General features: G+C 40.6%; 1 protein-coding gene across 3 annotated transcripts in view; it reads right to left on the bottom strand.

Moving 5' to 3' along the window:
• Window positions 1-5,486: 5,486 nt before the first annotated feature.
• The window catches only part of atf7ip (activating transcription factor 7 interacting protein), a 34,129-nt gene continuing 13,486 nt past the window's right edge, over window positions 5,487-26,129 (bottom strand). For 2 of the 3 annotated variants that reach the window (XM_032562358.1, XM_032562359.1), the window contains exons 2-14: window positions 18,701-18,753; window positions 17,431-17,946; window positions 16,897-17,308; window positions 16,392-16,570; window positions 16,167-16,304; window positions 16,007-16,078; window positions 15,145-15,227; window positions 13,697-13,761; window positions 12,134-12,814; window positions 11,938-12,045; window positions 11,768-11,845; window positions 6,668-6,750; window positions 5,487-6,395 (exon numbers count right to left, since the gene is read on the bottom strand). In XM_032562358.1, coding sequence (XP_032418249.1) covers window positions 5,943-6,395; window positions 6,668-6,750; window positions 11,768-11,845; window positions 11,938-12,045; window positions 12,134-12,814; window positions 13,697-13,761; window positions 15,145-15,227; window positions 16,007-16,078; window positions 16,167-16,304; window positions 16,392-16,570; window positions 16,897-17,308; window positions 17,431-17,940 — 2,862 coding nt within the window. In that variant the 5' untranslated portion in view covers window positions 17,941-17,946; window positions 18,701-18,753 and the 3' untranslated portion in view covers window positions 5,487-5,942. Of the gene's footprint in view, window positions 6,396-6,667; window positions 6,751-11,767; window positions 11,846-11,937; window positions 12,046-12,133; window positions 12,815-13,696; window positions 13,762-15,144; window positions 15,228-16,006; window positions 16,079-16,166; window positions 16,305-16,391; window positions 16,571-16,896; window positions 17,309-17,430; window positions 17,947-18,700; window positions 18,754-22,528; window positions 22,559-26,129 lie in introns of those variants that run through there. The other variant, XM_032562360.1, reaches the window with a different exon arrangement.

Genomic DNA, 26,129 nt, shown 5'->3' on the forward strand with positions numbered 1-26,129 from the left:
TTCACACCAAACCAGTTAGTTACAGCTAGTTTCTGAAGATAATTAAGTATTAAGTACGGATTATAGGACACACTTAACTCAATAGTGAAATTAAAATTGATGCTAAGATATAAATGGTATGTGCTGTGTAAATAACTTTGAGAGGACATTGGTGTCTAAGATCATTCATAATTACATTAGCCAATAGTTTTATATTTGAGATGAATGATTTCTTATCATAAGGTCATAAGTTAGTAAGTGAGTTAAATTATTCACAAACCAGATTTTACTAAGAGCCAAATGTCAAAGTAATGCACAATAAAAATATGAAAATTTACAAAGTTTATTGTCATCATCATAAAAAACAGTATAATAAAAATCATAATATTTATTATGATTATTATTATAGTTATTATTAAATCAACTTGATACTGGTTCCAGGGCTCCCCTCTGTGGTCATTAAAGGCATTTCAGCATGAATGGTAAAACCAAAAATCGAAGTGTCGCTGAACTGTTTGCAATTAATTTTACTGCTATGCATTTTACTTACTGTCAGCTTACCACAGGCACTTATCATGAAGCATAAAACCGTTATCTAACTCACATTTTATAATCGACAGACGCTGACTTTGTTGTCTATTAATTTAGGCTGCATTTCCTGTGGCTCACATTGAACAAGCATCATACTGAACTGAATTGAACAGGACTTGATCTTGTTTGCCTCATGTCTTCAGATAATGGTTGTTGTGTCTGGGCAATGAATCATTTTCCTTCAGCTGTATGTTCTTTGCAACAATTAGCCTAATAAAAATTTGTCCACTCCTCTGGGTGCATCTACCTCTGAATCCCTTTGGAGATTTTATGTCGACTCTAATCTGAGATTCTGTTCATTTTTGAGGCTGGTAAAATGTATTTAACCCGTCTTGCATAACAGGACATTATTTGTCTTTTTGTCCCTGGACTATCTTTTTTGGAGACGCTATTAAAGTAGAAATCGTTTTTATTAGCAGTAATGCTTTAAAGAAATAACAGATTGTCAATTTTGCTTGCAAGCGGTTGTGCAAAAGGACAACATATCAACATTTCTGATGCTCATCACAAACAAATTCAACTTCCTGCTGTATGTACTAGTATGGAAATTATCTTTCTTGCAATTAATTGTGACGACTGTTCAGTTCATGCTGTTTAAAGTTTGTTAAAAGTGGCTTAGAGGACGGATGCATAATTTAATATGATGCTTTATCATTACAAATATTTTTAGTTTTGCACAAACAGCAGCACAGCCATTGCTGTTTGCATCTGAGCTGAAAGCATGGAAACCTTGCACTTGTGACAGGGAATGTGGAAAGACTTTACAATAATAAGATTACGGTATGAATGTCTCCATCCACCCACTTATCTGGGCCCGGGTTGTTGTGGCAACAGGCTGAGTAGAGTATTCTGAACATCCTTCCCTCTGCAGCGATGTTTTCCAGTGCCTAAAAGAGATGCTTAGGCGTTCTGAAGCACGATTATATGTGCTGCCTAATAATGACTTCTGGGGATTCCTGGATTCCAGCAGTTTCTGTGCTTTTTTTTTCCCCTGAGCCTTTCTGATGGAAGGAACCCAGGAGGCATCAGAATCAGAACCAGCTCAACTGGATTACAAGAGCAGAAGCCCTTCTGAGATTTCAGTGCTTCTTGTCCTATCCTGAAGGCTAAATCCAGTCACTTCCCTGAAAAAACTTATATCCTGCCCTAAGAGAGAGGTTACATCTATTTCTACTTTACTTAAAGTTGACTTTCTACAAAAGCATATCTCTGCATTTCAACTTAATCTACTCTGAACTTTTCCCACTTTCAACTTATTCTCAGGGATCTTCAAGATAGATTTTCATTCCCAACCAATCACATTTCCAATTAGGTTGAAGGTTTAGGGTGCGTTAAGCATGTTAGGAATTATAGAAGCTACAATTTAAACGCAATAAAATCTGAATGTGAACTGCATCCACCACATTCACTGGGATTTTATGTGGTAGACCGACACAAAGCACCACAGCATCATGACGACTCAGGAATGTTGTGAAGACGTTTGAAGCAGGGCTAGGCTACAAAACAACACCCAAAAATATTTCGCAAAAAAAAGCAAGACCGCCTGCATCCGTAACAGAACAAATGCATAAAATTGGGCAAGAAAAGGATTTATAAACTTACAAAACATTCATATTTACCAAGTTAAGCTGAAATGTAAGGCTACAGATGATAGAATACTAAGAGTCGTTTGGGAGCCCAGGGAGCCAGCGGGCTTTCTGAAAAGAGCCGAACTTCTCCTCCGTTCTGAGCACTACCTCTCTCTGCAACAGCCTAACTACGAAACGCCAAAAACTGTGCTGAGTAGAAAGTGTAACAAGAGAAGAGAAACAGGCAGGTGACGCGTGAAGGAAACACAAGCACCAACATCATCCAGCTGTCTCTCATTTTGTTTTTATTCAACTATGTTGGTATTACATGTCTAACTATATTGGTTCTTCACAAGCCACACTTTATGCTGAAAACAAAATGAAGAAAAATCTCTAAATATAAACAATGCTATCCATAAAACAGACAAAAGTATTGGAATGTGAATGAGAGTAATTCTGAAATATCTGTAAAACTCTGTCCTGATACCTGCCTGGTTTCTGCCTGCAGCAGATATATTTTCCTCAGCAAGTTATAATCTCTCCTTACCTGAGAAGACACTGCGTCATCATCATCCTGCTGCTGGCCTCTGGTCTAATGTCTCCTCTCTGACTTTGCTCTTTCTATTGTGACAATAAAGATTTCATTTAAATATGTGGAAAGCAACAGTGAACACATCTTCAGTACATAAATGAAAGAGGATTGGGTTTATTTCTAGCATAAATATCAAGGAATGCAACATAGGTAAAAACATCAGTATTCTTCTCAAAGGAGGGATAATATTCAAAATCAACTTTTTCTTATCGGTATATTATGTGATAATAGTTTTCCCTCAGTTAAAACATTGCATTGGTTCTTTCCTGCATGTTTAAGGAATCCTTAAATCTCTGGTAGCCATTCTATGGTGCCTAAACACTTGCTCCTACATAGCACCGTTTATTTCCACATAGCTCCTCCTGGGAGCTGCAGTCTAAAAAACAAGCTTCCACCTCACAGAGCGTGTTAAGCAACAGCTTCACCAGACTAGCACCATCAGCAATAAGCAAATGGTGAAGCTTATCATACAATCTCTGCAATGCTCTTGTTGCAAATAACAAAATGGAAGCATGGTTGTCATGATGTGCTGAAGGAGGAATGTTGGAAAGAGCAGGAGCTTCTTAAAGAAATAGAGCTCAATTTTATTTTAAGTTAAATTTGAAATGCAGCATTTTTAAAATAACTGAATGTAGTTGTTAGGTCTACTTGATTGGAATATCAAATTACTCTATGTGCCTGGAAAACACATAATACCACCCAAGCTTATTAACATGATAGCCTACTGGCTAGTCATTCAGCTAACATCATGTGCAGCATTGGTCAACTTACACGGTTTGTTTGAGGGGGTGGAGTGGGGAGACTGCGCAAAGTTTTTTTTCTTTGCCTTTAGCTGGCTCAGGCTGGTTTGCTACCATACAGCCCCACTCAGCAAGTCTCCCGTCGGTGAGTCACGGCTTGCCTGTCCGCTGCACTACGGACAGGCAAGCCTAGTCATTGCCTTTCTGTGCAAATCCGCTCGAAAAACATCGCTTACAGGACACTCTGGGCTTTCTCCCCTTCGTTTGGATTTTCTCCGGTAATTTTCTACCGGACCAATCAGCGAACAGAAGGAGAGGTCGTTAACGATCACGTCGATTTTCTGCGCTATTTTAGAATGGTAGTCTGCCTGTAGTTTTAGCAATGGTAGCGGAGGAAGTGAACCGAATTGAAGCCGTTCAGCCCACGGTGGACACGATTCCAAATATTACATTAACATTAACAGCCGCCTCATTCAGCTCTTTGCAATGCGGAATAGTGGTTTACAGCGCAGGCAACTTCCGGTATGCTTTCGTAGCGCCGAACTGGCGCATTACATACGTCACGAATGAACGTTAGCGATTGGGTAAAATGTTAAACTTTCAAAACAGGCCACACCTCCAGGAAGCGATGGTTTCTCAATAGTTTATAATAGTGATGGGATTTTCGGCTCCTTTTCGAGATGCGGCTCTAATGGCTCTTCTTACTGTGGAGAGCCGGCTCTTTCGGCTCCCAAACGGCTCCCCATATATATTTTTGACATTATTAATTAATTAATAGCTTAAACCTAATTTTATAATATTTTGTTTCATTATTGACATTGTTAAGCACTTATGAGTAAAAACGCCGCATAACAATGCTATAGCAATACCGATGCGTGTGATGTCCGCATGTGCCTGTGCAGGTTGTTTGTCGAGCCTGCACGATAGGAAATGCTGACTTTGCACAGTCTGCACTCTGCCCTGGAGCTTGATGTAGCATTAAAATGAGTCCAAATCTTGCTCCGTTTTCTGTCACTCATTTATTTTCACCTATTCAGTTCTCACACTGACTCCCCTTCTTTCTGTGCTTCTTGACCGCTGAGTGAGTGTCTGTACATACACCTGCCGACGAACGCTATACAGCTTGGCCAATTGCCTGCCGTTTCCACAAAAAAAGTGGAGATAAACTTTTTTTTCAGTGTTTTCCCGCCACATTATTAATTGAAACTATGTGTGATTGGTCAGATATGTGGAGCACACGCTTGACATGAGGGCAGTGGACCGACAGAGGGAAAAAAAAACTCTCCGCTCTAGCACTGGCAGAAGAGCAAAACGCGCAAGGAGAGGGAGAAGGGGGGGAGAGATAGCGAGGCACCGCAGGACAAAAAAAAAAACGATGTGGGGAAAAACTATCGGGTCTGGCACTTGCAGAGCACAAGCACAACGACAGGGAGGCGGAGAGACAGCGATATACTGTAGAAAAAAACCCAGCTCCCAAATAGGATCCTAAAACGGCTCCCATTGTGGAGCCGGTTCCAATCGTTCACTTCAAAGAGCCGGCTCTTAGAGCCGGATCGTTCGCGACCGACACATCACTAGTTTATAACCCCAGACCGTCTGTACGAAGCTGATAGCGTAGACAAGGGGCTGTTTTTTATCAGGCTACCACGTAACGGACTAATTGGTAATTATTGAGCGTTTACATTATCATCTACCACCCCCAGTGCACCACCTCCATCCGGCGAGATTAGAGCCAGTGATATGGCATGTGCGCTCATATGTTTAAATACGGCTCAATAAAACACTTTACCGCATGTTAACGAATTCAGTTGTTGCAACGACAAAAAAGTGCGGGGAACAGAGGGCACAACTGCCACGCCTGTTACAACTATATCTTCAGCTCAAGTTCCAGGGCCAGTGCTGCAGGGGCACTGGGCTCTGTTGGGCCCTCTAAGAGTATGAATCATATCACTATGATCTCTGTAGGGCACTGTTGCAGATTACAAACCAGAAATCAAAATATAGAGGAGACCAAACTTTAATAAAACTTTTTATTATGTTTTTCAAAGTCTGGTTGCCAGACAGAACTTTAAAAAATTATTCTGTTTCTACCACACAAGTATACGTATTTGTGCAATTGAGTTGAACAATGAACAATCTTGTCACCTGTCATGAAGAAAGGAAAGAGGAAAAAAAAAACAGAACAGTCTTGGTCTGAGTTGCAGGAGTGAACATAAATATCTGACCTGGCAGAGGGCAAAAAATAATACGGTCTTTTACACAACAGCTTAGATCACAAAAGAATACATCACATACAGGGGAATCAGACAGCCAGCAGTTTGCTAGTCCATTTATCCGAGTCCAGTTTTTTTTATGGAGACATATTTACAGATACTGTCTGTTCAGCTTACAATATATGAAATCTTAAAACAAAACAGAAAAAAAAGAAATCAAAAGTAGAAGCTGAAAAAAATGTCTTTATTTTGTATTGGTTTAGCTTGAACTGGAACTGATAACATTTGTGCATTGAGGTTCACAGAAAGAACTGTAGCGCCCATAAATGTCTTTGGCTCGAACTGCAAAATAGTACGTGGAGCCGCACTGGAACTGGGTCAGTGTGCAAGCCATGGGCAGAGGAAGGGCGTTCACTTCCCCTATCTTCTTCCAGTGCTGTTGAGCCGTACCGCTACTGGAGTTGTCTTGATGGAAGGCATAGAGGTGATAGCTGTCCACAGTCGCGCAGGTGCGATCAGTTTCTGCAACGCTCCAGGACAGCACGATACCGGTCTGACCCGGCACTAACTTTAGCTGAAGTTGCTGCGGGGGTGACGTCTGCTCCGCCTCTGGGGGCAAACGCTGAGGAGCGGGAGCGGGAGGGAAAGGAGGGAGCGCCGAGCTGGGGCCACGGGGCATTGTAGTGGTTACTGTGCGGGACTTCAAGGATTCCTTCACAAGAGAGCAATGAGAAGAGTGGTTGTAATTTCAAAAAGCAAACAAATGCTTTCATAAGTGAATAAATATTACAGTGAGTTTCTTTCATGCTTTCCACTAATCCCAAACACCTCTTAATACATAATTACTGAGAAAATGTGAATCGCAGTACTTCTAATTAATGGCTCAACCTATCTTATACAGTAATAACTGCTTTAGAGTGGAAGAAAGTACAGCATTATAAATACATCTGAATCAAATATATTAAGGATGCTTCATATATTCACCTGTGGGGGGCGGTGATGCACCGTTATCTGGGGATTGCTTGTTGAGTTCTGATGGGTTTTTGGGGATGATCTTGGTCCTGTACCTGTGAAACGGTAATAAACATAAATTATATCATAGGCATCAATTAAATACCACAAAAACAAAGTATAAATGTGAATTTATTAAATATTTCAAATCTTAATGGTTTGGGCCAGTGCATGATCAGTTACTCTTGTAAACCCTTAAGAACTGGTTTGCATACAGAACTGGCCACATTTACTGGTGCTCCTGTTGAAGTATTACTGCAGCGGAATGAAAACTAAAAAATGAATTTTCATTTGAGCATATGTATTAACCGAGATTTGTTTTAAGAATGAATTGCTTTGTGGGATTGCTGGGTGGCTCAGTTGGTAGAGCGGGCAAAATATGTGCAGAGGTTATAGTCCTGTTTATCCCAGGCTCAGGTCACTGATGGATTAAAAAGAAAAAAAATTATTGGCAAGAGGAGTCAAGAGAAGAAAAGAGAATCTGGGACTCTGGATAATCTTGACTAGAGAAATTATGCAAACAGTAATAATTAACACAAAAGCCTTGAGCAGTCATTTTAATCTCAGTTTGTTGACCTTGTAAGTTTACTACTAAAATAATAATTTATTTATCTAAATGGTTTTTCAAACTGAAATAACCCCAAAACAGACTTTTCATTCAACAGACAAAGTTTAATTGAGCATTAAGCTTTTACTTGCATCGATCATCAACATTCAACTACTACAAGCAAATTTTGTTGACTTATCAAAAATCTAAACAAAATGACTACATACTGCAAAAATATTTGTAAACAGTAAACATTTGAAAAGTATGAAATAAAGTGGCAGAACACAAATTTGATGTCAAAAGTAGAAAAAGAACAATGAACACAAGAACTATGTACACTATTTACAATGAAGCTAATGAAATCATTTATCATTCACAGAGAGAGCAGATCACCACTGTTCGCCTGACGCAACTCCCACACACGGATTTAAGGCATTTGCTGCAAATGTTAGCGGTTTTATTTTTACTGCAGTACTTCCGCACTTGGCACTGCTTCCTTCTAAGGCTTTTGGGCACTTTTAAGTCCAAAAGTCTAAGACTTTCACTTTGCTCAACCTTCTTTGGTGGTCGTAGGCCTGTCACGATAGCAAATTTTGCTGAGCGATTAATTGTCTCAAAAATTATTGCGATAAACGATAATATTGTTTGAAGACCTTTTTACACTGATTTAATGGAAATGACATAATAATCCATGCGATTTCCTGCCAAAGATAGATCCACTTTATTTTCAAAAGAACACTAAACACTGGAGCTGATAAACAAAATAAACAAAACAACCAAAAACGAAAATAAAATGGTCTCCATTAACAAAAAACGCACTTGAAAAAAAAAACTAAACATAAAGTAAAAGTGGAAATAAATACTGCATTCAACCAAAAGAGTGCAGATTATGAAGTCTGTATACTATGTTGCCCTTCAGTAATAATTAGATTTAAATAGAGAAAATGGGCACATCGACTACCTGATGCAATAGTTCACACTACACGATTTTTTGCTCCTATTTTTCCCCTTACAACAATCTTAAAACGTTGGTCTTTCTAAGATTGTGTGGTGTGTTACGGTAGATCGTCCTCCGATCTAAATCAGGGTTTTTTCCCCGACTGGGATCTTAACGCAGCCTGTTGAATGTGACAGGCAGCCAATCAGAAAGCGCGGATTCTCCTCCACACTTTCTGAGGGGAAATTACGTCGGGGAATCCCAAACAGCTGAAACGGCGCAACCCGAAGTCCAGCGGACATTGGAGATGATACCTGGAAACAACATTAATGTTTATTCAACGTGCAAAGAATATAGAAATGACACGGGGAGGAGTTGGAGCGAAATTGCTACCGCAGTTGATAAACCCGGTAACTTTTCAGCTGTTCTTCGTTAACGTGACGTAAATAGGTTATAATGATTTTCATTCAGTCAGGACTTTACGCTAACACTAGCCACATGCATTGCAGGTAGATTGTAGTAAAGCATTGATTAATGCCTGGTTTTAAAATTAGTTAACTGGACTTGTAGCCATTATTCTGTGCCCATTGTTGGACACCACATGGCAGGAACGAATCCGATCGAACCGTTTTACCTAGGATTTCTGTCGGCTAATGTGTGGTCTGTCAGGTTTTGAAAATGGGCCGACAATCGGCCGACAGCTCTAAGATCGTGTAGTGTGCGCTGTGCTTTACACTAAGGAAATGAGGAAGGGAGGAGTCAGTGGAGAGCACCGGAGTTGAGCCTTTTTTCATTCAGTGTCATTAACTGAAAGAGAAAAAGGTCGGAAGAGACGATAATGCCGATAATTAAAATGACGTCGATAGTTTTAATTTATCGTACGATTAATCGATTTATCGTTTATCGCGACAGGCCTAGGTGGTCGTCTCGCCTCTATAAACTCTGCACAAAGCTCCTCCCCTAGCTGCTGCAGAAACCTGCGCCGTGGGATCTGGATGCCAGTGCACTGCTGGAACAGAATGTGAGAATTTATTCCCGCAAGGTCCAGTATGTTGTAAAACACAGCAACATACCATCTCCGTGTACCACGCTTTACTGAGTATTTCCTTGCCATGTGATCCAGAATGTCCTCACCGTATTTTGTGTTTTTGGCATATTGCACAGATTCTGGTTTTGCCTTCAGCCCATCAATAAAGTCCGGGTTCACAGTACTGAGACTATAGGCACTTCTGCGGGTCTTCCTGGGCTCCAAGATGGTAGCCAGTTTTAGAGAGGTGAAGAAACCATCGGTGTTGATGTTTCTTCCCTTCCCCATGAATGGCTCCAACAGATTCACAGCTACTTCCTCGTCAAGAAGCATTTCCTCCTCTCCCAGATAAGGAGCCCCATTCAGCATGTATTTTGACTCGACGTCCACGGCCAGCTAAAATTTGATTCCAAATTTACAAGGCTTGTTTGCCATGTACTTTATAAATTTACACTTGGCCTTGGTGGGGAAAAGCTGCTCTTCAATGATGATGTTGGCATCGGGATTGTAACAGGCAATACAGTTCTTCACAAACATGTTCCAGGTAGCTGAGATCCTGTCTTTCATCAGTCGTGAACATTGATTTTTATTCTGATTGAAACTGAGAAACCTCATAATGTCTTTGAACCTGTCTCTGGACATTGTTTCCCTGAAAAACTGGAAGTCCCATTTCTCTGACCAGAGACTGCCCAAATCCATATATTTTGTTCCCTTAGCTCCACGGATATACAGGATGCCGATAAAGGCTTTCAGTTCAGACATAGTCATGTCCCACGATCTGTTACTTAGATGTTGATGAGCTTCAGTCACAGTACACTTCCTGATGTGCTTTAGCATGCTTGGGTCAATAATGCACAGGAAAGCAGTGAGCGCACTATTGATGCTGTGCTTTGCGTAGAAAGTGGGGCCAGTGGCTTCACTGAGGACATTTTCACTCTTCCAATTCCCTGGATGCTCAGCAGTCCACACAGACTCCTCCTTCATATTTTCCACCTTCAGCACCGCCAGTAGGCTGGCTTTCGTGTTGGCATCAGGTGTGGAAGCTGGTTCAGTATGCCCTATGATGAAAGTAAATTGGCAACAAATAAGGTTGCCATGCGAAATTCCGACCTACGCTATAGCATTATCATAATTCATCAACCTGATGATTTAGCCAACAAAGTGCCTGCAATTAACCCAGCTTAGGAAAGCTCACCTGACATCTCAGCTTTTATAATTGCCTTTGTGGGATGGTCAGAAAAGATTAGGCGTCTCCTTTTGCTTGAGTCGTCCTCTGACTCAATCTCTGAAGATGAGGAGTTTTCCTCCACCCAGGAATCGTTGATATCGTCAGATTCCTCCTCCAGGTCAGATTGTCCATCAGAATTGTAGCTGTCCCTGTACAGTCTTTCAAACGCCATTTCTATGGTCATATTTCTTTTATCAGTTCCTCCTGGATTTTCCGATTGTTTTTGTGTTCATAAATTACAGATTTTGTACTGCGACTTTAGAAATATTTGCAAGAAATTTTGTGATATTTTTCCTCAAACATCTTGTAAAATCTTCATTTCGATGTAGTTACAAAAAAATACAAAGAAATGTGTATTCTTTAAAAAATTTAATTGCTTGATTTTTGTTATCCGCAATAAAGCAGACTATAACATTACATCAAATTAAGCTGAAGCAGCAGTGTATTAGAAGCAAAAAATACTGCCACCTGCAGGTGGGAGTTAGCAGTGACTTGAACCCAATGTTGTCTATGCTTCTTTCTCTCCTCTACTTTCATCTCCTTCTTTTCCCTTAAACTTTTTCTGCACCTTTCTCAATTTCTTGTCTGCATCCATGTCCATTATATTTAAAACAAACCCAAAGAAATGACACAAAGAACAATGATTTAGGCCATTTCTGCAAAAAATGCAGTGATGTGTTAATTTTGTTTTTTGAATTGCTGAATCGTAAAAAACTGGAGGGACTGTTTTATACCTTTGTATAATTTTCTATCTCCTTTTATAGTTTCAGACATAAAAGAAACAAAAAATTAGAAGAACAAACCCCTGGAGATGCTCTTTGACAGACGGCTGTCATATTTCCCACCTTCTATTTTTATCTTTCCCAGGAAAATCCAAAATATACCAGCGCAAAATGGCCGACGGTGGCCAAAACAGGTAGAAACGATTGTATTTCATTTGTCTTTTGCACACTAAATATGAAATCCATTTAATTCTGAATATTTACATAGCTTTTCAGAAACATCAGGGACCAGCAAGGATTTGTATGCTTTGCTTTGATAAAGTAATTAAACATGCAAATTGAAAAGCAGTCAAAAGCACCGTCACAGCTTTTCTAGAGTTAAAGATTCCTCTGTCTGTTCACGTTACCCTTAATTTTACAGAAATGAGGATGAACAACACATTACCAGAGTAGCAGATGGTGGATTTTTCTCAGATGTTGTAACCACAATAAAATATTAACTTCTTTGAAGGCTTTTCACTCATCTTTATCATAGGTGAGAAAAATTTGGGCCGGCATTGTTAAGTTTTAAAATAGAAAATAAATTTATGCTCATTGTAATTTGTTGCTTACTGTTGGGAATGCTGATGACTGGGTTAGGTCGGGGGCCAGAGGAGGGCGTTGCACCTTGGGCAGTCTTCACTCCTGTCACTGAATAACACAGGAGGCATGATAGTTGAGTCAATGAAAAAACAAAAATGATTCCAAATCAGTTTTTAAATGAGAAAAACGCTCCTTTGTACCTTGTACATCGTCGTCATCCTCAGTGAGGTCAATGACGGAGCCTTTAGGTCGTGCTGGAGGGGGAGGTGCAGCTGCTTTAGATGGAGTGGGTACAGAAGCTTGGTTGTCTAAGTAGAATAGAACATTGCTGATGAAGATGTGTAATTAAGAGAAGAGGAAGTGAGCATTGTCCCACTAATCTTACAATTTCCTCACCTGTCTTGGATGTGAGAGACGTCCCTTGTGGTGTTCCTGGTGCAGTGGAGCCCGTCGCTGCTGGCCCGGAGGTTGCAGGTGACGAGGCTGAAGACACAGCGCCAGCCACAGACACAGACTGAGCCGGGGCTCTGACGGTGGTCACAGACACCCCGGCGTTGGGTGTGGTTATTCTTCCAGCTCCACCTTGATACACGGCTCGGGCTAGGGAGATTTGCGTTGTGGCCACCTGCCCGGAAGAAGCCTGCAGAGTGGGAAGGGCGGCAGCTGTAGAGGTGGGGGCTGATGCTGTGTTAGCTGCAGGAGAAGGCTTGAGGATGAAGGTGGTGGTGGACGGAGTGGTTTTGGCCTTGTTCAGGGAAGTGGCTGCAGCCAAAGAGGAGACGGGGAAGTTGACAAGAGTTCCTGTTTGGCCGTTGACCGACAGAGGCAGCTGGATGACCAGCGGCTGGCCTGCAGTCATCATGCCGCTCCCAGGTGTTGTTTTCAGCACCAGAGTGCCTGGTTGGCTTTGAGTGGTGATGCCTGTTGCCAAAGTGGAGGCAGAGCTGGAGGTGATCAGCTGCAGGATTGAGCCCTGTGGGACTAGGGTGGTGGTGGTGGTGGTGGAAGCTGGGGCTAGGGCTGAGGCGGAAGCTGTGGGCGCTGTAGAAACCGTCAGAGGAGCAGCAACTGGAACCACTGCATTGACAAATTAGAAAAAAATCAAGCGGATGAGTAAAAAAGACCCATGGAAACTTTGATATACCCTGTAATTTGGTTATTTTGTTAATCCTTAACACATTCATTTTGTCAACCACAAACTTCAACCCAGGGCACTGCAGTGCATCATTCTGAAGTTGAATCAAAGTGTTTCATGGTTTTTAAAATGCTTTACAAATTAAAATCTAAAGTGTAGTGCCCCTAAGCAACAAAGAAGATATGTCAGGAAGAAAGTTGTGTAGGGGTTTTAATCGAGGATTGCCGTTTAATCTATAGAGAATGCCCACAAGTGTCACGACACAGTGCATTCTGGGAATCGGTTGCTCCACGTCAGCTTTGTTAAAGCCAATTCTATACGAAGTAGTTTAACAAACAGTAAACTAGTGATCCTGACTTGCTCACATAGTTTGTGTAATACAAACACGTACAAAAACATGCACTCAGTACATAAACTCATGGATGTTTTCTGTGCAGCAGTTTGTCTAACTTCTGATCTTGTGGAGTTTCAGAACACATCTAAGGAATGACTTGGCCAAAAGTCAGCAAAGTGGAATATTTTGAAAAAGAATGCAATTTCCTCACCACAACTTCAAAGTAGCATAGTGATTGGAACCAGTGCAGCTAACAACATGTTATATAAAGTTAATGCTGCGCAAACTCTCCCAAAAATTAAGTCATTTTATGTGTACTTTGTGTACTTTGTCTCTGGTATTTAACTAACTCTACATGGGGTGCTGAATACAAATGTGCCATACTTTTCAGATCCATCCTTTCACTTCCACTTCATAATTTTAAGGTTGGAACTGAACAAAATAAGGTCAAGTTGAAGTTATGTGAATAATTTTAAAATGTTTTACTTACCAGCGGTGCTGGATGAACCAACAGCTACTGTAGCCTGCTTGACTTCAACAGAGGTCCGGACTGGCCTGTTCAGAAAGATTGCTCATGCTTAGGATTAAGAAGCCAAGTACGTCCACTGACAGGATGACGACTAACTGTGTGGTGGTGGGGACAAATAATTTTATTCACAGTCATCTTTTCATATCTTGCAGATAGACTCCAGCTCACAGGCAAAGTTCAGGTTTAATTCTACATTACAGCATCAGGTTTTTTTTCAAATGATGTAAAGCCACCAGGAGTCCGTGTCAACATGTTAGTGATTCGTCTAAATAAAGTGTTTTATGTGCTTTAGGTTGATCATTGACAATTGTCCCAGAATGTTTTCACTTCACTGTGTCAAAAGAGCAAAGGAGTACTGTCGTCATATTCGCGAAAAAAATCTGGTCTCCTCTTTACTCTGAGTATTTCATTGATGGCGTCTCGGATCTCTCTCCACCTGTCAGTGGACAGGAACGGAAAACGACGGTCGATGTACATCCTTATTGTCCTCCTCAGGTTTCTGGGCAGAGCCTCCTTGCCCATCAGTCCAACATAATTGACCTTTGCAACCCAGTCACAGTAGACGTCATATGGCACCAAGTACCGGAATATGTAGGACGCATAGCGGTCGGGTCTGGGATTCCCTGAGCTTCTCTGGCAGTTGTGATAAAGTACTCTCTCCAACTGAGACGAAATTGTGCGGAGCTTTACATCAGCTCTGCATCTTCCCTCACTGTGTTCTGCCAGCATTCTTGCCATGGCGGTATGGCGTGCCATGTCTGGCTCCTTCTCCTCCTTAATTTCCAGCTCTTCTTTCTCCTTCTTGACAGGCAGTGCAGGAGTCCTGCCAAGAGAGGGCGCCCCTCCCTCTCTGGGCGCCTCAACTGTCTGCCCACGGAGCACGCTGTTGGGAGGAGAGGTGCAGTTTTAACTACACTCTGCACTGCCTGAAGAAACGCTCAGGTTATCACATTGCAGAACGTCACAAGACTCAGGACAAAAGGTGCAAAACACCCGGGCATGGGGTGTGTGTTTATTCCTAGCAAGTACTAGGAAGTGCTCTAAAGCTGATCCTGACAGGAAAGGAGGATTTAATTTTTCTGTCCATTAGCTTTATGTTCACTTTTACTGGTTACACTTAGCAACCCGGGACAATGTCATCGGATGGCGCTCTGCACGGTCTCCTGTGTAGTACTGGCTTCAGTCCGGTATTGTCACGTTCTTACAAAAGCCAAATTCTAGTCACACAAAATATCACAGACAATGTATATGTACAAAACACAGCTGCTGCGGAAATATTCAGTCACATGATGATAAAGGCTTGAAAATGTGAGTTTGCTGTCGACTTGTAAAAATAACCGTTATAAATTTGAGAAGCTACATTAGTTTTGTAAATTAACAGCAGCTACACTTGGTGAGCAGGTACTTACCGCTGAACTTGGGAGTTGTTTGTTACAGTTGCAGCCTTGGCGGCAGCAGTAGCAGCAGCGGCAGCAGTAGCAGCAGCAAATGCCTGTGGAAATCAAACAGTTATCTTTTAGGTCAGACCTAGAAATTTTAGATGCTCTGCTGATAGGCCAATCTGTGGTTGAGGTAACAAGAACGTTTTGAAGTTCATTCAAAAGCTGATTTTTTTTAAAGTTAATTTTGTGGGAAAGACTGAAATTTGAGTGACAAATTCCTTTTGTGGCCCTGAATTGTTTTGTTCAATGTCACACCCTAGTAACACCTCAGGCTTCAAAGGACTAAAAAGTAGCTATGAAGAATAAAGGAAGCAAAACCAAACAAATGTAAGACATACTAAAAAAAACTAGCTATAGTTAGTGCAGCATGGCATCAAAGGTTGGTTACTTAAGTGCTGAGTCACAAACCAGAAGTGAGTCTAAGTTGGCAAAGAAGAAAAAAAAAACAAAAAAAACCCACACAAATTACTAGGAGTGCACTAATTTCAGTTTTCTGGCCGAATGCTGATCTTTGAAAAGCCTTACTTGCCGATTCCGATTTTGCCTGATATCAAATTTTCTTGTCTAAAATGTTGCTAAAGATAGCAAAAAAGTTGCTGAGTTGGGGTGACTATTTACTGAAGGCACCTAGTGGCATGACCTAGTGGCCTAGGCACTAGGCACTAGTGCCTAGTGCCTAGGCCACTAGGCACTAGGTCATGCCTAGTGACCTAGTGCCTTTAAATATGTCAACCATATTTAAAGTTGACATACTTTAAATATGTCAACTTTAAAGTATGACAAACATTCATACAAATACAAAACAATAAGGCAGAAAATCCCATCTCACCTCCTGTTTTCTTTTGTTTTCTGACACCTGATTTGCCTCTCCAAACTTTTTGGCCAGTCGAGCGATCTTGCTCTTAAAGAAATAAATAAAAAAGTTCGATTTCTTACGGTGTTACAAGGCTGTAGATTTTCTTCAAGCGGAAGACTCCCCGTTTACTTACTTGGAGTGAGTTGATGGCAGTTTGGTGTTTAGTGGCACAGTCGATTTTGTCTACTCTGTCCTTTAACTCCTGGAAATGTTTGTCAAAGATTGTCAGCTCCAAGATCTTCAGACGCTCATTCACAAGCTGTTGGATGATCTGAGAAAGGAAATAAATAATCTGTAAGCTTATTTGTCATGAACATGAGAAATCTTTTTGCCAGCCCAAGAGATGCAGAAAACAAACCTTTTCCAGTTTTTGCTGGCTGCCAGCTTTTGCTGTGATTTTGAGCTCCAGTTGGGCCTCCAGCTCCTCGTGTTCAACCTTGGGCCTCTTCCCTTCTCTCTTCACAGTCACTGCATCGTTTTCATTTCCCTCTGATAAAGTGCGCTTCAGTCCCGAGTTTGAGCTCTTCTGCCCTTGATCTGTGAGTGAAACAAAGACACACTGGTAATGACCCTGTTTGGCTCTGTTGTTGTTCTACATCCAAACCGTAGATGCAAAGCTAGTTGAAACATACCCCCCCAAAAAATGAAGCCAAACTTTGCAGCAAAATATTTTGAAAAAAAACTTTGAAAACCAAATCTTTCACTTCACAAACATGCAACACACACACAAAAATAACTTTTGCAAGGCATGCTTGTCCCAGAATGTTATTTGTCTAAGGTGACGCTTATGGCAGTTTTACTTCAGATCTATTTGTCTTATATGGGAGGAATAGAAGGAGCTGTTATGATTTGCTGTTCTATACCTGTGTTACAAGGTGGGGTGGATGATGGTCGAGTTGGTCCTTTCTCTTGTCCAGCATCACCTTCTTCCTTTCTGAACTCCACTTTCACTGAGTTCACCTCCATTTTTTTCTTCTCATTTGAGTCTTTCTCAACAGAGGTTTTGTTACTGTCTTCCTCTTTGCTTTCAGCTGTTGGTCGTTTGTCCTCACCAGACACAGGGGGATGTGTTGAAGAATCGGAGGGTGCCTCACTGGGGGAAGGAGGTTTTTCATGTTTCGCTGTGGACGAGGATTCCTCAGAATCTATATTTGCTGAGTCGTTTTCTTCGTCCATTGGTTCTATACATTCAGACAGTGCGGATGGTTCAGGAGAACGTTTGTCAGAGTCCTTTTCCACGTCCTCAACTGGTTCCTCTGGTGCAGCCATTTTCTCCTGAATGAGGATATGAACAATGAATGAATTCAATATATTAATGGTTAAATTTAAAGTCACCATTAAATTTAGCTAAATATTTGATAAAGTGTTTTAAATGTCAATGATTTCAGAGCATTTACCTCTGTTTCATCTACTGGAATCACATCAGTGTCTTCCTTCTGTTGCTCCCTATGTTCTGCAGACACCGGTGCTTCAGACTCGCTTTGTGGGGACGGTGAAGAGCTTCTCTTCTCTTCATTGTCCATCTTCTTTGCATCGTGGGGTTCTGAGGGTGGTAGCGACGACTGAGACGTAGCTTCTTCCTGCGGGTTGGGACTTTGGGAAGAGCCCGGGGAGGGTGACAGATTCAGGGACAGAAAGGGCGCCGGCGAACTCAGAGATCCCGGAGTGGCGGGGGAAGCCGTCTGAGGAGAGTTGGGGTCAGAGGAACTGTTTTGCTCCTTGTCGCCAACCTTTTGCCCGTCTTCCTTATGCGTGCCGTTCACCAGCGGCGGTGGGGACGGGTTGGACAGACCCGGAGCAGAGTTCAGTAAAGTGCTGTGAAGGCTTTCCAGTTGCAGACGATCACTAATCTTCATGGTTTTCCTGGCACGAAAAATTTTCTTTTTTTCCTCTGTCACAACTTCCATTTCTTCCTGTAAGGTGACAAGAATAGATCAGAGGCTGGACCAGTCAGTTCCGCCCAGGAGTCTGTACGCTACGCCCTGACAGCTGTAGAGCCTGATCCAAAACACTAGAGGTCACTGTGGAGCTCTTCTACCTTCTTGTTTGCTCTTTTCTAGAGGGTTTCTTCACAGCTCTGAGAACCAGTCAGTTCGGAATAAACAAACAGTATTCAGCAGATGATTTCTCAGTTTTCAAGTAAAATCAGGCAGATTCTTAAAATCTGATCCACACTGTCACTGTTTTAGAGACAGAACCAAAAGTAGCATATCAGTAAGTAAGAGCCTCTTTTTTGAGTCTATCAACAAAAAAAAAGAAAAAATAAGTCTAAAATCCTAATTTTGTTTGGATTGGGCTATCAACTTCCTGTTTACCTAAGCCCGGATCCAGGAGTTGAAACAGCAGCTGTAGCCCAGGCTTCCTTCCATCCCCCCCTTCAGTTATTGGTGGAATCCTCACCCAATCAGAGCGGACTAACTGGGGCAGTCCTTGCAGCAGCAAAGAGGTTATGCAAAACATGGAAGGCTTTCCGTACAAGGTTTTTGTTTCCCCACACACGGTACAACGAAGGCTAGTTGTAGAATTGCTCTAAATCTCCATATTAAGAGCCTATATAACAGAGCTCTTTTTTTCATAAGATTTACATGCAAATATATGTGATGAAGGAAATTGCTGCAAAAATAGCAATACTAACAAAATAAATTAGATTTTTAATCTGGGACTCACCTTCAAACCAAAAGGTTCTTGGTCATGGATTTAACACCAGCTTTGTCGACAACCTAAACAGAAAAAAAAAAAAAGATTCTTTAAGTGATTTTCTTAGCAACAAACATATCAAACAAATTAGAATGTAAGCCTAAATGTAGCTCCGCTGAATAAAATTATCCATCAGGATCCTAAAGAGATGTATTAAAGTATTTAGAGCTTCTAACAACGTAGCACACAGATAAAGGTCAATACAACATCTACATAAAGAGTTGTTCTGCTGAGATGCAGCAAAGAGATGCTTTAAAAACAAAAAACATTTTATTAATAATGACCAACTTTCTTATTTGGTCAAACACCAGACAAGGCTTATCTCTATGTTGAGAGTTGAGACATAATCATCAAAGGCTGACTTTTCTTCCCGTATTTAAATAATCAAAAAACTGCGTTCAATGCGATGGAATCAACAGCAGAGCTAAAGGTTTCTGTTGGCTTCGGGGCGGGAATAAGGTTTAAAAGCTGGTTCTGATGATCATTTTCTGTGTAAAGTTGGTTAGCTTTACCGTTTCTGCATTGCTGATCTGTAGGACTGCAGCAGACTCAGTCATGTGACGCCGCTACAGTCAAACAATGTTTGATTTAGCCTTCTGCACCTTTGCAGGCAGCTCTATGTATGTGGAAAAGTACTAGGACTGAGTGTATACTTTACACTGTAAAGCACCAGCGCAGGATGCTGGCGCACACGCTCAACACCCTAAACCATCTCTGCTCTGTTCTCCCACTGGAAGCATACTCCTTGCAATGATTATAAAATCTTTGCCTCAAAAATTAGGCATTTTTTTGTTGCTTAAGACAATAACAATGTTTAAGACAAAAAATAATCAGCCTTTAAGAAATGCAGCGATGTAAAATAGCAAGAATGATCAATGTTCCACTTCACATTCCAATCTGATTGCAGACTGCGCAGAGCATATTGTCTCCCCTCCCCCATCCTACGGCCTCAATAACCGAGCCTGGATTCAGTGCAAAAACTCAAAATGGCTGCCAGCTCTGCTGTTCGTTGTTAAGCTGAAATCTGTAGCTAGCTGAAAAAGGACTCTGTCAGATGGATTGGGTTGCAGCGCAACCATGTATAATAAGGTTTCCTTGCTGAGCAGAAGGGATCAGCAACCAGAAAGAAAACAACTGAAATATAAGTTTTCAAAACATTTAACGTCTTGTTTTGGTAGCTAGTACGAGTCCTTTCTTAAATTCATTAGAGACATGGCTATTAACCCTAAAATTACTGTAGTAATCAGAAAACCTTACTAGCAACAATACTTTGGAAAGATAATAAAGTTAGAAACGTGAGAAAGTTATTGCATGCTATTTATGAACCAGAAAAATCACCAGATTGTATTGTTAGACATGTTAATTGCAAGTTAATATTGTTAAAGCATGATATGTTTCCTTCGAGATAGCTTGGTTTGCTGGTAAACCTTTCCTTCTTGTTTCACTTGCTAAACTAAAGTCATCAGTCTGACATCAGGTTTTAGTGCAGATGAGAGAGGGATGCTGACCTTTCCTATTTTTTTTAAAAACTTTTTTAATAAACAGCCACAATTTAGAAAAGCTCAAACACTGACATCAATGAAAGGTGGAGACAAAGAAAGATATTCTCTTCTTGTGTTAATAGAAAAAAATAAACCCTTCATTATGTTGTAAGCTTGTAAAACGAAGGGTATGAAAATGTCTTCTTCAACCCAAAAGGGTCTTCTGTTTCCCTACTGTCATTCTTTTTTGTACTTTGTGCCGCAACATTTAGTATGTGTTGTAGTAACTTTGTGTAAAACAGAAAATTACTTGTTTGGAACAACAATCTGAGATGCTGTGTACATGATCTCAAAGAGGGTGTGAAATATATCAATTTTAGCATCTTATGTTAGTGATTAGGATCAGCCGTTTGCTAGCATTGCACTTTCTGTGCAAGTTCCCCAGAGAGTGCAAATCCAAAATAAAAGATTTATTAAAATGCTGCCAACACTTAAATCCAGCTTACTTGGTGGCAGAAATGGGTTGAAAGTTTAAATAAAACTTTGCATCCAGCCTTCCCATTACCCTGCTTTAAGTCCTGCTCTCTCTCAGCTTCAGTGTACCATAGACATATCAGGCTATTTAAAAGGCACAGTATCCTTTTAAATAGCTTGTCTCTGTGCTGACCTCAGTTTTAACACAGCTGATACTGAAAATGGCCAACTTTAGCTACATTTACACTCCCGATCCTTTTGCTTAACTGCTTTTTGCTAAGATCAACTTTACATGATTGTGCATATAATTTAAATGTACCTGCTATCAGGTTAGTATGAACAGTCTACAGCCTTGAAGTAACGTTGCGCACACGTTCAAAATGTGACATTGTGCAGCAGTAAATAAGTGAGTAAGGATGCTACAAGTGTCGGCATTCATTCTCAAGCTGTGCGATCTGAGTCGGTTAAAATACGACTTGCTGAATCAACCGTATCTTCTCTAATGTTTATAGTAGAGCAGGGGAATAAATCAATTTTATCAACTAATCAGATTTTCTTTTCATAAAAATTACATTTTTGAGAAATTGTAATTTTCTTTCTTTTTTTTTTTTTACCAATTAATTCCTTGGGCTTCCGTAGCACAGAGTAAAGTCAGTCCACCGAGGGCCTACCATGTTGTTTCACAAGCATATTTTACTGGTATTAACCTGGTATTAACCTGGACGTTGAATTCAGGTCATCTCCCAAAATAGATTACTGAGAATAAAGCCAGGTTTTTGAAAATAAATTTTTTTTTATTAAAATTGGAAACCAGTCTTGGTATGAAGAAAAAATGTGATTTTATTTTTAAGCCAGAACGCCCAACCCTAGTTTGTAGAGGTTTTCAAAAGTACCTATGGTTCCTTTCAAGAAGATATCCACGGTAGTAGTAAAGTAACCGATATTATTTACTTAGTTTTAGTTTTTGACTGGCTTGTCAACATTCAGGTCCAATCACTTTGTCTTTGGTCAACCCAGTTGATGTCTCAGTCCATATCTGCTTTTTGTACAGATTTTCTGCAGTTTGGTGCCTAGCTTGTTGTGACTTGTTGCACATTCAAAACAGTTATGAAAGAGAATTAAACTTTGTAGCAACTCAGCTACTACCTATTTTTATTATCTTGTAGTTTATGGGATCCAAAATTTCTCAGTGTTTGTAATAAAGTAAGTAACTGATAACTGTATTCACAAGTACCATTCCATAATACTAATGCAAATGGAAGTCATTTAATACATTGTTTAGAGGGAAGAGCATAGAGAGAAGTCCTACATTTTCAAGTTTTACACACAGAAACCGCACAGGAACTGAGGTCACAGATTTGTGAGGGTGAAGAAGAGGAATGCAAGTATAGCAGTAGCAACAAAAGCAACCAGCAATTTCACTAAACATCCAAAGCTGTTCAGTAGGTCATCAAGTTCATCCAGTTTGGGCAGACATTTTTAATGAGCTCTGTAAAAGTTGCCATGTGACCCCACCCACCCCCCACCTGTAGGTTTATTACACATACAACATCATATACACCATAATATAATTCATATGTAGCAGGAATATGCTAAGTGACGGCATCTACTTAGGCAATTCCCAAGAACAATAATTCGAATAAAAATAAAAATAAAACACTTAATCTGAACACTTTGGTTTCTGCAAAAACAAAGTACAAACTTTAAGTATAAACCTTTTTTAAAAAATCCTACTAGAGAATACTCTAAAGGTTTAGCTAAAACATGAACCTTAAAACAGGAAGAACAAATCAGTTTCAATGAGGCAGAAATGTAAAGCATGCTTGAAAAAAGAAATGGCAACCTTCCGCAGGATGTGTGGGAAAGGGCCCTCCATATTATTTGCTGATTGTATGAGCTGGGAGCAGCTGAGATGGCGGCCCCAGAATATAAAAGAAAGGGGGAGGGGCTCAGCTGGGACCAGTTCATGTTGCTCCTAGCAGGGGTGTGTTCTCCACAAGGGTGTGTAGTCAAAGTGAGCGCATTCTGGGTATCACCAAATCCCTTCAAACAGACACAAAACTTTCTTCTCCAGTGCTTTCTGTGACATGCCGCATAACTTCATACAGTATAAGTTGAATAATCTTTTCCTTTTTTTTGTCACTTGCTATAACTGAATCATACACTTGCAGGCATAAAAAAATACCTGGATATTGTGTTTGCTGCACTTTAAAGTGCACACTGGTGATTATCACTTACAGCCATCGCTAGCGGTGCGCAGACAGAGGGGAAGTACACTGCACAGCCCGTTGCATAGCAACACCCATCCCCCACCTCTAGCACTAAATAGTGCGCAGTATGGAAATAACACCCAGCCCGGACTGTACCACTCTGACAAAAAAAGGCTAGAAGAGGGAGGGGTGACTGTTTGTCCTTTATTTGTCTTTTAAAGAATCAACAGTCAACTGTAATTTCATGAGTAAAAAGGTCAAGAAAATCACTGTAAAACCTGCTACCGTTATGACAAAGACATTGATATCACTGTAAATTTTGAGTGTGTTTAAATGATCTTTCACTGGATGGAAGATGTGGAGCTGCATTCATTTTTCTTATGCAATTAAAAATGAAAAGAAGTCCTTGGAACAAATAATGCCTCACTGCGCTGCATAATTACAAAGAGATCAGCTAAAGTACTATGTGCTATAAAGTGAGCACATGTTGCCACTGTACTGAGTACTAATTATGTTAGCCTCAGCCTAGTTCTGTCACTCCACCGACGGTCTCTGTTTGGACTACAGAGAACCTTAGTCAGATGGCAATTTGATCTCAAAGGTCTCGTACAGATTACAGCTAATGTCAAAGGGACAGACTTTTAGAGAAGATCAAACCGTTCATTGTCTGGCAGAGTTATCTTTCGAAAATATGATAACATTTAAGTGGTGTCTTTTTCTCTTTCTCCAACCAGCAGCAGCAGGACTTTGTAAATTTATTTTTTTCCAAATCTGGAAGCTTAGGAGATTTAGATATTTAAGTATAAAAATACAAAGATGTGCTCAAGAATTAGGGAGGGCTCCTTCCTTTAGTGCTAAATTCAGTTCACTATGTTTAGACTTGACAAATAACAATGGAACTGAGGACTTTGGTTTCTGGTTCCTCCCGCAACCAGTTTTGTTCTCTAAATGCCTTTTGCTTCAATCCAAATATTCCAACCACAAAGCAGAAAAAAATATCACCAAATTTTCAAACTATTAGGCCTTCCGAGTCTTTCAGAACAGGGTGGATCACTGAAAATTATTCTAAGAACTTTCTTTTTAGTAAATTACCTAATCGGAATGCGCTTTATTTTATCAAAAACAAAGAAACAACAATTTCCCAACAATAATTTACATTCTAACCCTTCTAATAATTCTCTTAATGTGTCATAGAAATGGAAGAGAAAAAACATAAACCACTTTCAATTTGACACAGCAACGCAAAAGTTGAAGCATAGCTAACAGTGCACGGCCGTCGCTAAATTGCAGAGGCACACAACACCTAATCTAGAAGCAACTGCCCCCCCAGGTCTCACAGTCCTCCCACCCTTTCTGTCTCTTACACACACAGCCTGTGTGTCTCTGGAACAGCCTCTCTTGCTCAAACATGGACTGTACCACTCTTATGGGGGAGGCGGGAAAACGAGTGGGGGAGGGGCGTGACAGACAAAAGCGAAGGGGAAAAGAAGAAAAAAAAAAAAGCAACACAGCACTAAAATGGGCAATTTGACTGCTTTTAATGACTTTCAGTTTAATTTGACTGCTTTCACACACACCATGAAGGAACACACCTACTCTCTAGATTAAACCAAACAGGTAGCATCAAACCTCCTAAGAGGTCTATTTTAAATCATTTCCTTGCACATTAGCATATTTTTCCACTCATTCTCTCAGCATTCCTTACATGTGCAAGTAACAACTGATGCATATTAGCCACACAGTTGGAGGCTAGTTGCAGTAAGTGGGGAAGAAAAAAACCCAAAGCAAAGCCTGCCACACTGAGGAGTCTCTATCTGCCCAGCCTCTCAAACAGCAGGGAGGGGTTGGTGTTAAACAGGCTGAACCATTCCAGCAAGAGGGTGGATCCTTTCTACGAACAGGATCAAAGATACTAATTTTAAACTTCTCATAGGTAGATAACTTGGTGCATTAAAATGTCACAATTCAGTGTCAAGATTAGTTTATTCTTAAACCCATTTACTAATATGTTGAAGACTCAGAAATAAACACGCTGGATGAATACGATGAATCTGAGCTTTCCATTTAAAAAATACTTTAATTTGTCTTCTTGTAATTTCTCATCTTCACTAAGAACACTCGTTTTGCGAACAACAACAACAAAACTAGCTGTGCATTTATTGCCCAACCCCCCTCCTCTCTGTCTGCCACTGTAGAAGCACAAAATGGCCACCAGTGTTGCTGCGAACAGCATGCCGAGCACAAGCAAAAGCAGATCAGATTACTGACTCCGCCCACAAAAACAGCCAAACAGGATTAAAGCAAATACTGTTATCTTTGCATGTTATTTTTGATTAACTAAACTCCTGCTTTAGAGATTGTTGTTGTGAGAGACCACATGAATGTTGACCTGTAACATCTGTTTAAATATTCCTGCTTATTTGACCCCAAGCTGTACTAGACCTATTAGTATAAAACAAGAAATAGCAGAGGAAGGAAATAGAGCATTTTATTCCTATTCAGGTGGTTTTAGGTGCTTCAACCAGTGTATCCAACTGTAAACATGACACAGACTTGCTTGGGACTGGGACATAGAGCAAGTTCCTGTTTATTTCTGATAAACTAAACTATTAAAATAAACAACTACCAATAATGGATATAATGCAAGGAATTGTCCAAGAAGGCTAAATGCAGTGTGGACAAAAATGAAATCAGCCAGCTATTGAGGGCAGACACTGCATTCCAACTACACTGCGCAGAGCGGACGCTCTACCCTTCCCCCACCCTGACTGCTGGCATCTGGATTCACTGAGACTCAAAATGGCCACCCGGTTTGCTGTGCGTAGCAACACGGAGCTTCTCCAGCCTGCCACAGCTTCCAATAGAGCGTTAGCTTCAGCAGCAAAGAGCCGCTGGGAAATGATGCCTGTCTGTCACAAAAAAAATAAAACCTTTATTTCGGTTTAGCTGAAGTCTTCAGTGCGTGTCGGACGCAATTTTTCTTTTTATTTTTTAAAGGGGTTTATTGGTTATGTCAAACTGATTCCGCTGATTCCTAGTAATCAAAGTGACCCATGTTGATTCCCACCACACACTAAAAATTATTTTGATCAGCTTCCAGTGATTTTGACCTTGCCAATCAACTTGACTAAAATCATCTGATTTGCAATTCCAGCGGATATTACATTTTATTGAGATTACTAAAAAAGTCTAAAAAGCGATTAATGACATCACTTTCCTTTTTATCTAGCAAAT

This window comes from Xiphophorus hellerii, chromosome 5 (genome assembly GCF_003331165.1).
Source record: "Xiphophorus hellerii strain 12219 chromosome 5, Xiphophorus_hellerii-4.1, whole genome shotgun sequence".
NCBI lineage: Eukaryota > Metazoa > Chordata > Actinopteri > Cyprinodontiformes > Poeciliidae > Xiphophorus > Xiphophorus hellerii.